This window comes from Rhinoderma darwinii, chromosome 6 (assembly GCF_050947455.1).
Source record: "Rhinoderma darwinii isolate aRhiDar2 chromosome 6, aRhiDar2.hap1, whole genome shotgun sequence".
NCBI lineage: Eukaryota > Metazoa > Chordata > Amphibia > Anura > Rhinodermatidae > Rhinoderma > Rhinoderma darwinii.
In genome coordinates, this window is record NC_134692.1 from 88,220,359 (window position 1) to 88,235,704 (window position 15,346).

Consider the following 15,346-nt stretch of genomic DNA (forward strand, 5'->3'; position numbering starts at 1 on the left):
ACATTTTGATTTTTTTTTTACTTTTACATTTTAATGTACTGGCATACAGTGGAGGAAATAAGTATTTGATCCCTTGCTGATTTTGTAAGTTTGCCCACTGTCAAAGACATGAACAGTCTAGAATTTTTAGGCTAGGTTAATTTTACCAGTGAGAGATAGATTATATATAAAAGAAAAACAGAAAATCACATTGTCAAAATTATATTTATTTATTTGCATTGTGCACAGAGAAATAAGTATTTGATCCCCTACCAACCATTAAGAGTTCAGCCTCCTCCAGACCAGTTAGGGTATGTTCACACGGCCAAATTTCAGACGTATACGAGGCGTATAATGCCTCGTTTTACGTCTGAAAATAGGGCTGCAATACGTCGGCAAACATCTGCCCATTCATTTGAATGGGTTTGCCGACGTACTGTGCAGACGACCTGTAATTTACGCGTCGTCGTTTGACAGCTGTCAAACGACGACGCGTAAATATACTGCCTCGGCAAAGAAGTGCAGGGCACTTATTTGCCACGTAATTTGAGCCGTTCTTCATTGAAGTCAATGAAGCACGGCTCAAGGTTTACGAGCGTCTCAGACGCCTCGTAAATTACGAGGAGGAGCTTTTACGTGTGAAACGAGGCAGCTGTTAACAGTCTGTCTTTTCACACGTAACTGCCTCTCAGCGTGTGAACATACCCTTACACGCTCCAAATCAACTTGGTGCCTGCATTAAAGACAGCTGTCTTACATGGTCACCTGTATAAAAGACTCCTGTCCACAGACTCAATTAATCAGTCTGACTCTAAGGGTATGTGCACACGCTAGCTTGCTTTTACGTCTGAAATGACAGACTGTTTTCAGGAGAAAACAGCTGCCTCGTTTCAGCCGTAAAAGCTCCTCCTCGCATTTTGCCAGGCTTCTCTGACAGCCGTAAATTTTGAGCTGTGCTTCATTGAGTTCAATGAAGAACGGCTCAAATTACGTCTGAAAGAAGTGTCCTGCACTTCTTTTGACGAGGCTGTATTTTTACGCGTCGTCGTTTGACAGCTGTCAAACGACGACGCGTAAATGACAGGTTGTCCGCACAGTACGTCGGCAAAACCATTCAAATGAATGGGCAGATGTTTGCCGACGTATTGTAGCCCTATTTTCAGACGTAACACGAGGCATAATACGCCTCGTTTATGTCTGAAAATAGGTCGTGTGAACCCAGCCTAACCTCTACAACATGGGCAAGACCAAAGAGCTTTCTAAGGATGTCAGGGACAAGATCATAGACCTGCACAAGGCTGGAATGGGCTACAAAACCATAAGTAAGATGCTGGGTGAGAAGGAGACAACTGTTGGTGCAATAGTAAGACAATGGAAGACATACAAAATGACTGTCAATCGACATCGATCTGGTGCTCCATGCAAAATCTCACCTCGTGGGGTATCCTTGATCCTGAGGAAGGTGAGAGCTCAGCAGAAAACTACACGGGGGGAAACTTGTTAATGTTCTCAAGGTAGCTGGGACCAGTCACCAAGAAAACCATTGGTAACACATTACGCCGTAATGGATTAAAATCCTGCAGTGCCCGCAAGGTCCCCCTGCTCAAGAAGGCACATGTACAGGCCCGTCTGAAGTTTGCAAATGAACATCTGGATAATTCTAAGAGTGATTGGGAGAAGGTGCTGTGGTCAGAGGAGACTAAAATGGAGCTCTTTGGCATTAACTCAACTCGCCGTGTTTGGAGGAAGAGAAATGCTGCCTATGACCCAAAGAACACCGTCCCCACTGTCAAGCATGGAGGTGGAAACATAATGTCTTGGGGGTGTTTCTCTGCTAAGGGCACAGGACTACTTCACCGCATCAATGGGAGAATGGATGGAGCCATGTACCGTCAAAACCTGAGTGACAACCTCGTTCCCTCCACCAGGCCATTAAAAATGGCTCGTGGCTGGGTCTTCCAGCACGACAATGATCCGAAACATACAGCCAAGGCAACAAAGGAGTGGCTCAAAAAGAAGCACATTAAGGTCATGGAGTGGCCTAGCCAGTCTCCAGACCTTAATCCCATCGAAAACTTATGGAGGGAGCTGAAGATCCGAGTTGCCAAGTGACAGCCTCGAAATCTTAATGATTTACAGATGATCTGCAAAGAGGAGTGGGCCAAAATTCCATCTAACATGTGTTCAAACCTCATCATCAACTACAAAAAACGTCTGACTGCTATGCTTGCCAACAAGGGTTTTGCCACCAAGTATTAAGTCTTGTTTGCCAAAGGGATCAAATACTTATTTCTCTGTGCACAATGCAAATAAATATATATAATTTTGACAATGTGATTTTCTGTTTTTTTTTTTTATATAATCTATCTCTCACTGGTAAAATTAACCTAGCCTAAAAATTCTAGACTGTTCATGTCTTTGACAGTGGGCAAACTTACAAAATCAGCAAGGGATAAAATACTTATTTCCTTCACTGTACATCTACCTGCCAGTAAATTAGCCTGTGTACTGACAGTACACAGGCAGTTGTTGGGACATACCTATACATGCCCCAACATGAAATATGGTCAGACAGCTCTGGAGATTCCCTGTGACGCAATCAAAGAGGTATCTCCCCCCCCCCTTCTCATTTTCCCCTTGGACGATGCGGCACTAACGAGCGCCGGCACTGAAGACAGAACATGGGGGCGTTTAGCAGTGTGCCCGCCATGTTCTCAATCATCAGTGTCGCTGCTTATTAGAGCAGTGCTGGAGGCATAACATGCTGACCGCGCGCGCACACTTGTTGTCAGGAGCGGGGCAATGGCTGTATTACACAGCCGAAGCCCTGCTCTGACTAAATTCATGTGTTAAAATACTAAGCTGTGGCCACACAGCTTCGTATCGAAAAACATGAATTACCAATATTGACATGTTTGAGGGTGCACAGCAGCTAAATAGTATAGATATTTCGATGATTGGGAAAGCCCAGATAGTAGTGAATGGCAGTTATGGAAACAGCGTAGCATGCGAGCTACAGTACACTGTTTTCTTCTTACATGGTCGTAAACTACAAGCGTCAGCGGGAACACAAAGGTAGAACAGAGTTTAGGGGGCCCCGTTCTAGAGATCGGTGCAGGTCCCAGGGGTGGGACCCGCATCTATCTGACATATCCTGTAGATATCGGATAGACGAGGAGACAGCACTTCCAATGTATATCAGCTTTAATCACCCGTGCGACGTTTCAGTCCAACAGGACCTTTCTCAAGCATAGTGAACACAACAATACAAAAGTATTTAAGGACTCAGAGTCAACAGTAATAAAAAAGTGATTAGTACAAAAACAGTTTAAATATATCTGTATACCATATAGCAATGTAATCTAAAATCACAATCCACAAACATAAGTGCATATGCATAATTCTATAAAAACATTAAGGGACTGGTACATCAATAAGCAGTCCAAATGTAGTGTATTAATAAGTAATAACTCACCAAATGTGTGTGTGTGTGTGATAAAAGTCGATTGCAGGATATGATCTGTAAATGCCGGATGGATCTACTCCTCATGGGTTACGGCGTCCAGGAAAACCACAGTGCGCATGACGCCCACGTGTATAAGGTAAATATCATTAGTGTACTTCCTTAGTTGGGACCGCGCATGCTCAAACAACAATATCCCACGAGACTACGCTAGTTACTTCCTGCGCATGAGGAATACCTGACTGTGCGGCGGCCATTTTGGAAAGAGGCAATAACATCAAAGTTAGATGAAGCAAAGAAGATCGCCATATACTGTACTATTTGACAAAAGGGGTAATCAGTGGGACGACAAGGAATAATATGATAAGTCACAAAAAACGGCACACACAATCTAATGTGTATACATCCAAACAGGGTGCATGTTTAATGTAGTAAAATTTATATTTCCCACATCCTCACTCTAAAAGTTCCTACTCTCAAATTCGAAAAATGGCAATCCAATGCTACATATCGTAACCGAAATCAATAAGGCTGGATTCACACGAACGTGGCGTTTTGCGGACGCAAAAACGTGGCGTTTTGCGGACGCAAAAACGTGGCGTTTTGCGCACGCAAAAACCACTTGACAGCTCCGTGTGTCATCCGTGTATGATTCGCGGCTGCGTGATTTTCGCGCAGCCGCCATCATAGAGATGAGGCTAGCCGACGTCAGTCACTGTCCAGGGTGCTGAAAGAGTTAACTGATCGGCAGTAACTCTTTCAGCACCCTCAACAGTGAATTCCGATCAACCTGTTTAAAAAAAAAAAAAGAGGTTCGTACTTACCGAGAACTTCCCGGCCGTTGCCTTGGTGACACGTCCTTGGTGACGCGCCTCTCTTGACATCTGGCCCCACCTCCCTGGATGACGCAGCAGTCCATGTGACCGCTGCAGCCTGTGCTTGGCTGCAGCTGTCACTTGGACTGAATTGTCATCCCGGGAGGTCAGACTGGAGGAAGAAGCCGGGAGTTATCGGTAAGTCAGAACTTTTTTTTTTAACACGTATATTGGGATCGGAAGTCACTGTCCAGGGTGCTGAAACAGTTTAACTCTTTCAGCACCCTGGACAGTGACTATCTCCTGACGTCGTGTACCGGAATTTTTTTTGCCGGGTTCGGCCAAAACGAGTTCGGCCGAACCCGGTGAAGTTCGGTTCGGTTGTCCGGGTTCGCTCTTCTCAAAGACACTCCGTTTGGATGTTTGTAAACGTGGTGCTTTTCTGTTTATATTCACCCTTTTGACAGCTCTTGCCGCGAATCACGCAGTTCGCACGGAAGTGCTTCCGTGCGGCATGCGTGGTTTTCACGCACCCATTTACTTCAATGGGTACGTGATGCGTGCAAAACGCCGAAAGAACGGACATGTCGTGACTTTTTTTCAGCGGACTCACGCTGAGCAAAAATCACGGACATGTCTGCACGACCCCATAGACACATATAGGTCCGTGCAACGCGCGTGCAAATCACGCGCGTTGCACAGACGTTTTTCCCGTTCGTCTGAATAAAGCCTAAGGGACAGAACAACAGTGTCAAACCACAAATACTTCAGGCATGTTGTAGCCGCAAGAAAAAGTATGTTCACAGGATTCCGCAAGACAGAAGAAGTAGCCCATTCAAAGACAAATAATGTATGAAGACCAGGCAAGGTACATAAGGGGAACAAATGACAATCAAGTGACCACACCGACTTTGAAATCAATGTTTAAACCATGTGGGGAAAGGCAATTCAACTTAAAAATCCATTTAAGTTCCCTCCGTTTAAGTCTGGAGACTCTGTCGCCACCCCTTCGGTGTATGGGTATGTGGTCAATGATCCAAAATTTTAGATCACTGACAACATACCCAGCCGACACAAAATGTGCTGAAACTGGGAGTGGTAGATCTATGTTTATTAAGACGAGCCCGACATTCTTTGGGTGGTTTCCCCTACATAAAGCAACTAGCATGGACACTGTAGAACATAAATAACATGAGATGACGCACATGTCAAAAAATGCTTAATAGGAAAAGCCTTGCCATCTGTCAGGTTAACAAAAGTGTTCCCTTTTATCATGTTATTGCAATTAATGCAGTTAAGACATGGAAAATATCCCAATTTTTTGGGAGCCAGAGTCAACTGGTGGTTCATTTGAAAAGACCCGACATCAGCATGGACAAGTCGATCCCTTCAATTTTTCTGTCGTCTGAATGCCATCATAGGGGGGACAGCCAAATTCTGGAACAGAATTAGTAAGATTTTTAAGAATATGCCACTCATGGCGTATAATGTTGGAAACTCTACTACTAATGTCGGAGTACGTGGAAACAAAAGTTAATCTGTCAGATGACACTCGACTATGTGATGTAAGTAAATCCTCCCTAGCAATGGTTTCAACTCGGTCCCTCTGTTTTTGTGAGAGGGCCAGTGGGTATTTCCGTCGGACAAATATGTCACTCATTTCGTCTAAGTGTAGTGTAAGATGTTGGGGTTCTGTTACTACACGTTTAAACCTTAGCATCTGGCTAAAGGGTAAGGACTGTACCATCAGACGAGGATGTTGGCTATCGTATCGCAACAGACTGTTGCGGTCAGTAGCCTTGTTATATAGATCTGTAATTAGTTTGTCATCTACCCTATAAACAAGGGTATCCAAAAAATTTAGGTGTGTGGTCGATGATCCCATCGTGAATTTGAGATTTTCATCAATAGAATTAAGGAACCCAAAGAAGTCCTCCAATTGTGACCTAATGTCAGTCCAGATCACTAACACATCGACTATGTATCTCCACCACCTCAGAACATGGCTGAAGTGGTGGGACACAGACGTGTCGTTCCTCGAGGGCCGCCATGAACATGTTGGCATATGTGGGAGCCACATTGGAGCCCATGGCGGTCCCCCTTCTCTGAATGTAAAAAGAGTCAAACAAAAAATAATTTTCCGTGAGTACCACCTCCAAGAGGTCCATCAAAAATCGTATACCTTCTGCCGAGTCTTCTGACCTACGTAGGGCCTCATCCACAACGCCAAAGCCCCTACTATGGTTAATGGACGTGTATAAACTGCAGACGTCAAAAGACACCAAAATAATGTCACTGGTCAAGGAAATTACCCATCTGTGGTCCAGTGCTGTGGTATCTCTCTTCTTTGGCTATCCTGTGGATATGTCATAAATGCCCCTGATGGGAAAAACCCTTTAAAATGTGATTTATACCACACAGTAAACACCATTAATAAAATAAAAATATGGCGGAATGGCAGTGTTTTTTCGGTCTCTCCCCCTAAAAAAATAAAAGCTAATCAATACATCATATGTACCCCAAAATAGTGCCTTTGAAAAACACAACTAGTCACACAAAAAATAAAACCCTCAAACGGCGAAATCATTGAAATTATGAATTAGACTACAGGCTGCGATTTGGGAAGAAAAAAAAAAAAATGGGGGTGCTGCACATTAATGCACTTTTCACAGCTAGTCTTACTGTCTGCTCATCGAATATAAACATCAATTGTGACAATTCTTTACATTACATAGTTTGTACGGTTGAAAAAAGACACATGTCCATTATGTATATTCATGAATCGGGACATATTGGCAGAAAAACGAAAATGCAATAAATAATACTAAATATAATCTGTGGTTCAAATAGGTTAACTCACCTTTGGTCAATGTGACTGGTCCAAAATAGTTTGTGTCCATAATCATTCTGTCAACGCTAACTTTGGTGTTCAGAATAGTGCCGCGATAACTGATTCCTGCATTATTAATTAAAATGTCCACCTTCCCCACAAGGTGAAGAATCTCTTGCGCTGCACTTGTTACAGCCTCCACGTCGGAGAGGTCAAATATTACCATATGTGGCTTATGTAACTGCAGTAGAAAGCAAAATAATTTACAACTGTTAGTTGAGCCAACCCTGGTGTTAACCCTAGAGCATTACAGTCCCAGTCACTACTTTGACTGGGACTGTAATGCTCCCATATTAGCTTGTGTGTGTATTTGGCTTTATTGATCCTATTAGATGCGGTCTAGTATACAAACATACAAGGCAATCAATCAGAGCTCAGCTTTCATTTCTTATACTGCTCTGCCAAAATCTAAGCTGCACAATTATTGGTTGTTATGGGCAACGAGGCCAGCGACAAAACACTGTGGGGCCTTATTTCTCAAAACTATTAGTTAAAATGATAGTCTATAATTACCTATTCATAAAAGCGGGATTCCGGCCTGAAACATTTGTGATAAATGTTAGATCGGTGGAGGTTGACAGCTTTAACACTCACAAATTGATAGAACCCCAGTCTCTAGACCATCAGCCGCATGACCACGGCAAGAATGCATTTAAATGGAGCACCCCACAAGCACGCGTGCTACCTCTCCATTCAAAAGTATAATGGAAATGATGAGAACCGCAGGGCAAACACTGGGATGCTAGGTTGAGGAAAATGTTATCCCTTCCAGAGATTTTCTTAAGTGTTTTCCTACTAAGAACATATATCAGCTATCAACAAGATAGGTAATAAATGCATGATCGCTGGGGGCCCCCACCATTGGGACATCAACCGATCAGTAGAGCGGGGGTCCTAAGTCCCTGTTCCTCCTCAATGCACGATCGGAGTGAAGAGGATTTTGAATGGAGCGACTGTCGGGTTTGTGCCCTGCCGCTTCATTTAATGTCTAGTGGGTCGACAAGACGCCAAGTGCAGCGCCCAAGAAATTGAAAAATATATCACAATTTGGTGCAACTGGTCTAATTATTACCTGTTGCTGCACTTTCTATGATGTGGTAGACATAATTATGTACTATAATTACTTATATCTATATATAATAAATAAAAAGACTATACTTGAGTCATTACCACTGCAAAGCGTACGCAACGCTAAGATAGCGGTAGACCCAAATCCTCTGCACTAATGTATCCACTGCTTTTCATATTATCCAATTACAATATTTGCTCTTGTCTTATCTGTAACCTACTCTGTCTGGGAACATTTAATTTCATTGCCTCCATGAAGAAAGCACAAAAGGGCCTCATGTATCAAAACAGTCGAAGGCCCAGTTCACACAGATTTTTTTGGAGCCGATTTTGAAGCGGAAACCGCATCAGAATCTGTGCCAAAAAAAGACCGAAACCGCCTCCCATTGATTTCAATGGGAGGCGGAGGAGTTTTTTTTTGCAGCGGCTTTAAGCTGCTCGAGGGGAAAAAAAGTGGCATGCTGTTTCTTGCCGTGGTTCCACCTCTGACAGCCCATTGGAATCAATGGAAGGCAGAAAAATGCATTTTTCCGCCACGATTTTTGACAGCGTCGCTCAATGGCCGCGGGAGAAACACACCGAAAACCACAGCAAGTAAGTGCAGGCAGGTCAAAATCTGCCTCAAAACTCCTGAAGGGATTTTGAGGCACAATTTTTCTGCCTGAAAAATCCACAGTGTAAACAGGGCCTAAGAGAAAAAGTATTGTTTCCCATAACAACCAATCAGATGTAATCTTTTAGTTTTCTTCTACAATTTTAAAAATGAAAAACGGAACTGGGATACTGTGAACGTTGATACATTAGGCCTAACTATTTACAATATTTATGTTAAGATCTACAGAAATAAGGTCCTGATTAGTTAATGGAGTACATCCATTATTTGGTACAATAACATGAATAACATTTATCATAAGACAAATTAAAAGATAGTGCATCACATACAAAATAGAGATAAGGAAAATGGTACTGTAAATATTTGACAAGTAAAAGTGAAAATATATTCAAAGTTCACTTATGCGTAGGGTTACATGAAAACGCGCCAGGGTAGTAACTCAAAAGTAGAAGGTAATAAGTAAATGATGAAGGGGATATGAAGTCCCCCCTATAAGGTTGTGAATGGCACGTGCATGAAAAGGACACCACAGTTGGAGCACATAATGAAAGACATTGTAAGGTTAAGGCTACACGGTGCGTTGTTGACGCGGTTTTGTTGCGCTTGAAAACCGCATGCGGTCAACTGCATGCGTTTTTTGTGTCTGTAATACTGCAGTTCTGTTGCATTTTTAACCCCTTAAAGAGGCTCTGTCACCAGATTTTGCAACCCCTATCTGCTATTGCAGCAGATCGGCGCTGCAATGTAGATTACAGTAACGTTTTTATTTTTAAAAAACGAGCATTTTTGGTCAAGTTATGACCATTTTTGTAGTTATGCAAATGAGGCTTGCAAAAGTCCAAGTGGGTGTCTTTAAAAGTAAAAGTCCAAGTGGGCGTGTATTATGTGCGTACATCGGGGCGTTTTTAATACTTTTACTGGCTGGGCGCTCTGAAGAGAAGTATCATCCTCTTCTCTTCAGAACGCCCAGCTTCTGACAGTGCAGATCTGTGACGTCACTCACAGGTCCTGCATCGTGACGGCCACATCGGCACCAGAGGCTACAGTTGATTCTGCAGCAGCATCAGCGTTTGCAGGTAAGTCGATCTTACCTGCAAACGCTGATGCTGCTGCAGAATCAACTGTAGCCTCTGGTGCCGATGTGGCCGTCACGATGCAGGACCTGTGAGTGACGTCACAGATCTGCACTGTCAGAAGCTGGGCGTTCTGAAGAGAAGAGGATGTTACTTCTCTTCAGAGCGCCCAGCTAGTGAATGTATTAAAAACGCCCCGATGTACGCACATAATACACGCCCACTTGGACTTTTACTTTTAAACACACCCACTTGGACTTTTGCAAGCCTCATTTGCATAACTACAAAAATGGTCATAACTTGGCCAAAAATGCTCGTTTTTTAAAAATAAAAACGTTACTGTAATCTACATTGCAGCGCCTATCTGCTGCAATAGCAGATAGGGGTTGCAAAATCTGGTGACAGAGCCTCTTTAAGGACACAGCCGATTTTTTCAAATCTGACATGTCACTTTATGTGGTAATAACTCCGGAACGCTTTCACCTAGCCAAGCAAACTTTAGCAGCAATTTCTCACATTTTCAAAAGGCTATTTTTACAGGGACCAGTTCAGTTCTGAAGTGGCTTTGAAGGCCTTAAAATTTAGAAACGCCCCATAAATTACCCCATTTTAAAAAAAATGCACCCCTCAAAGTATTCAAAACAGCATTCAAAACGTTTCTTAACTTTTTAGGCGTTTCACAGGAATTAAAGCAAAATAGATGTGAAATTGACTAAATTCATTTTTTTTTTGGCCAAAATTCATTTGTATTAAAAAAACATTTGTACCACAGAAGGTTTTAGCCAAGAATTGCAACTCAATATTTATTACCCTGATTCTACAGTTTTTTTTAGAAATATCTAATATGTGGGCCTAGTGTGCTCTTGGACTGAAACACGGACCTCAGAAGCACCTAGAGGATTTTGGGGCCTCCTTTTTTTAGAATATATTTTAGGCACCATGTCAGGTTTGAAGGGGTCTTGTGGTGCCAAAACAGTGGAGAGCCCCCAAAAGTGACCCCATTTTGGAAACTACACCCCTCAGGGAATTTATCGAGGGGTTTAGTTAACATTTTAACCCCACAGGTTTTTTGCTAAATTTATTGGAAAAAGTCTGTAAAATTGAAAATCCACCTTTTTTCTGAAAAAACATAGAATTTTTTAAATTTTCCAAGGAACAAAGGAGAAAAAGAACCCCAAAATTTGTAAAGCAACTTCTCCCGATAACAGGAATACCTCATATGTGGTAATAAACTGCTAATTGGACCCACGGCAGGGATCAAAAGAGAAACAGCGCCATTTGGATTTTCGAGTCAAGATTTTGCTGGATTGGTTTTCGGTGACATGTCGCGTTTGCAACATCCTGGAGGGACCAAAACAGTGGAAACGCCTCAAAAATGACCACATTTTGGAAACTACACCCCTCAAGGAATTTTCCTAGGGGTATAGTTAGCATTTTGACCCCACAGGTTTTTTTGCAGAATTTAGTGGAATTCGGCCGTGAATATGAAAATCAACTTTTTTTCAGAAAAAAACGTCGAAATGTTTAATTTTTACAAAAAACTAAAGGAGAAAAAGCACCCCAACATTTGTAAAGCAATTTCTCCCGATTACGACAATACCCCATGTGTGGTATTAAATTGCTGTTTGGACCCATGGCAGCGCTCAGAAGAGAAGTAGCGCTATTTGGAGCTCAGATTTGTCTGGAATGGTTTTCGGGTGCCATGTCGCGTTTGCAGAGCTACTGAGGTATAAGTACAGTGGAAACCCCCAGGAAGTGACCCCATTTTGTAAACTACACTCCTTAAGAAATTTATTTAGGGGTGTAGTGAGCATTTTGACTCGAAATGTGCTTATAAACACTGGGCCGTGAAAATACAGAATTAAATTTTCTCCAATAAAGCGTTGCTTTATCCTCAAATTTTTCTTTTATACAAGGGTAATTAAAAAAAAAAAAGCCCCCCAAAATTTGTTGTGCAATTTCTCCGGATAAGGCCAATACCCCATATGTGTCCGTTAACTGCTGCCTGGGCACACTGTAGGGCTCAGAAGGGAAGGCCTACCATTTTGTTTCTGGATCTTGCGCTGAATAATACTCCATATATGATTTTTACACAGTTCCAGTAGGTTTCTGGGGCCTACTTTTTATGTGGATGATTTTTAAGCAACACCTTATGTTTGCAGAGGCTCCAGAACATAAAGTAAGTTCATGAAATGCCTCATTTAATAAAATTGCACCCTTCAAAGCACGGTATTCATCTAGGGTATAATGGAAATTTGTATTTTTTGAGGTGGGGGGGGGGGGGTTGGTGTGGTTCTATTGAGATATCAAATTAATTTGGAAAATAAATGCCCAGGGGGTATTTAAGAGATTAATGATATGGATGTGATGTCATTGGAGTAGTAAAAATTAGATTTAACGAATATCAACAGAGGTGTGATAAAAACGAAAGCATTCTCCGATGCAGAGGCCTGGTTTAGAGGGACAGGTCATACAGAAGTGAGTGGTGTCTTTCCTAATCCCTCTGCTTGAGCAAACTCGACACCTTTTCTGTGGGTTTTGGTTTTTTTCTGTGGGGGGTGGGGGAAGTACTCCCAGGAAATGCTGGCCATGTAATGCTCTGGAGATCCCAGAAGTGCTGCTACCTTCACTGCTGCCCTCTGCTTCCTGGCTTCCAAAAATTATTTTTTTAATATTTTTTTCTTGGAATCCCAGGAAAGTCTCCGTATTGTCTGCTGTTCTGTAGAGAACAAAGGCGTTATAGAGTGCCACTTGGGTGAGGTATACCGCCAATTTTTTATACCACATCTTAGATTTTCTTAGGGCACTGTAGGGCTGCAGTACCTGGTCGGATCGATCAGCATGCAGTGTGGTCAAAACAAAGACATCACGCTTGTCTTTATATTTGACAAGAATCACATTTTCGGAGCAAACAGCCCTGCTTTCCCCACGGCGCAGTGTCTGCTCTATAAGGGACTTGGGGGGACCCTTTTGATTTTGCCGAATTGTGCCACATGCTAGGGTGCCCCTGGCAGAGAGGCACTTCAGGAGGGGGACGCTGTTGTAAAAATTGTCCACATACAAGTGGTATCCTTGGTCTAGTATGGGGTGGAGCAAATCCCATACTATCCTCCCACTTACTCCCAGGACAGGGGGACGGTTTGTTGGCTCGATCTTTGAATCCTTCCCTTCATATACATAAAAGCACAGTGTATACCGAGACACACTTTTGCAGGCCTTATACAGCTTCACACCATACCTAGCCCTTTTATTGGGCAGGTACTGGCGGAAGTGTAATCTGCCTTTAAAGAGGACTAGGGCTTATTCCACTGCTAGGCATTTTTGGGGCGTATAGACCTGATTGAATTTTAAGTTGTAGTGGTCAACTACTGGCCTAACTTTATAGAGTCCATCATAATTGGGGTCATTTGGGGGTGGGCACTCATCATTATTGTTGTAGTGAATGAATTTTAATAAAATTTTAAAACGGGTCGTGGGCATGGCAAGAAAATAAACAGGGGAATGATAAAGGATGTCTCTGTTCCAATAGGAACGTATCGTGTTTTTTTTTGGTAATGCCCATACTCAATAGAACTCCCCAGAACTTGCAGATTTCAGTGGGGTTTGTGCGGGTCCATTTTTGGGGCCTGGCATAAAAACTATTTGGATTGCGGGAAATAAATTGCTCCGCATATATGTTAGTTTGTGCCACAATCAAATTTACAAGGTCATCAGTGAAGAACAGTTGGAAATAGTTCATTTCACTGAAACCTGCGGTATCTACATTGATGCCTGGAGTCGCAGTGAATTCAGGCACCTGGGGCACAAAACTATCTGCGGGGATCCATGTGGAGTCAGCTGTACTGGGCTGCGATTGTGCACTACTGACGCCTACCCTTGGACGCCTACGTGGCGGTTCATCAGTAGATGAGTCACAAGATGAAGAGAACACTAAAAAGTCACCTCATCCCCACTACCAGAATCAGAGTCCACAAAGAGCATGGCACATGCCTCTTTGGCAGTATACAGAGGCTTAGTCATTTTTTTTCTTCTGTAAACTTAGTAACATGTTTCACAGGCGTTGAAAGTAACGTAAAACTTTGTGTTTTTAAGGGTATTTTTTTGTGTTTTTTCTTATTTTTTATTTTATAGAATAACTAATTCCCTAAAACCAAAGTATTTTTTTAAAATCTATCTACAAAAACTCCCGAGTAACAGGTGTCAAACGCAGGTGGATGGAGTTTGGTATGTCCCAATTAGGCGCAGAATACAGGAGGGTAGCGATGAGACAATGAAGGGGTGAATTTATTTTACACCTCACTTTTCACACACGTCACTGGGCAGTGATTTGCAGGTATCACAGGTTAATTACAGGTGGGCAGTGATTTGCAGGGATCACAGGTGATACTGGTGGCAGAGTGGTGATGAGGCTGATTGGTGCCAATCAGACACAGGCGGGTGGCGAGTCAATGACGGGATTCATTTTTTTATTTTAAACGCTGGGCAGTAACAGGAGCCCGAATGCAGCACAGGGGGGCTGGATGCAGCACACGAGGCTGGATGCGACACACAAGGTTACCAGTCTTATCATAGGGCACCAAGGGTACTGTGGTACAGATGGCTGGTGATTGACACCTACACTACCGTTCAAAAGTTTAGGGTCACTTAGAAATTTCCTTATTTTTGAAAGAAAAGCAGTTTTTTTTCAATGAAGAGAACATTAAATTAATCAGAAATACACTCTATACATAGTTAACCCCTTCCCGCTCCTTGACGTACTATTACGTCATGGCAGCTGTATCGTTCGCGCTCCATGCCGTAATAGTACGTCTCGGGAGTAACGGCCGTTTCGGCCGTCCTCCCGACCCATACAGGAGCTGTGACGCTGCTGTCTTGTTCAGCAGCTGTCACAGCTCCTACAGCGGGGACCGATCGCTGTGTCCCCGCTGATTAACCCCTTAAAAGCCGCGTTCTATAGAGATCGCGGCTTTTTAGGGGTTAAGCTGCCATCGCCGGCCTGCTACGCGATAGCGGCCGGCGATGGTGACTATGGCAACCGGACACCAAACAATGGCGTCCGGCTATGCCATAGACGGAAGCCTAGTGGGTCCTGACAACGTCAGGACCCACTATGCTTGCTGTCAGTGAGTAGCTGACAGTTCTAATACACTGCACTACGCATGTAGTGCAGTGTATTAGAATAGCGATCAGGGCCTCCTGCCCTCAAGTCCCCTAGTGGGACAAAGTAATAAAGTAAAAAAAAAGTTAAAAAAAGATGTGTAAAAATAAGAAAATAAAAGATTTAAAAGTATTAAAAGTAAAAATCCCCCCTTTTCCCTTATCAGTCCTTTATTATTAATAAAAATATATAAACAAACAAATAAACTATACATAATTGGTATCGCCGCGTCCGTAACGGCCTGAACTACAAAATTATTTCATTATTTATCCCGCACGGTGAACGCC

At 42.8% G+C, this 15,346-nt stretch overlaps 1 protein-coding gene across 5 annotated transcripts in view; it reads right to left on the reverse strand.

Annotated features, from left to right (window-relative positions):
- DHRS7B (dehydrogenase/reductase 7B) overlaps positions 1 to 15,346 on the reverse strand; it is a 165,103-nt gene that overhangs the window by 23,571 nt on the left and 126,186 nt on the right. For all 5 annotated transcript variants that reach the window (XM_075830017.1, XM_075830018.1, XM_075830019.1 and 2 more), the window contains one exon: positions 7,118 to 7,328. In XM_075830017.1, coding sequence (XP_075686132.1) covers positions 7,118 to 7,328 — 211 coding nt within the window. The remainder of the gene's footprint in view (positions 1 to 7,117; positions 7,329 to 15,346) is intronic.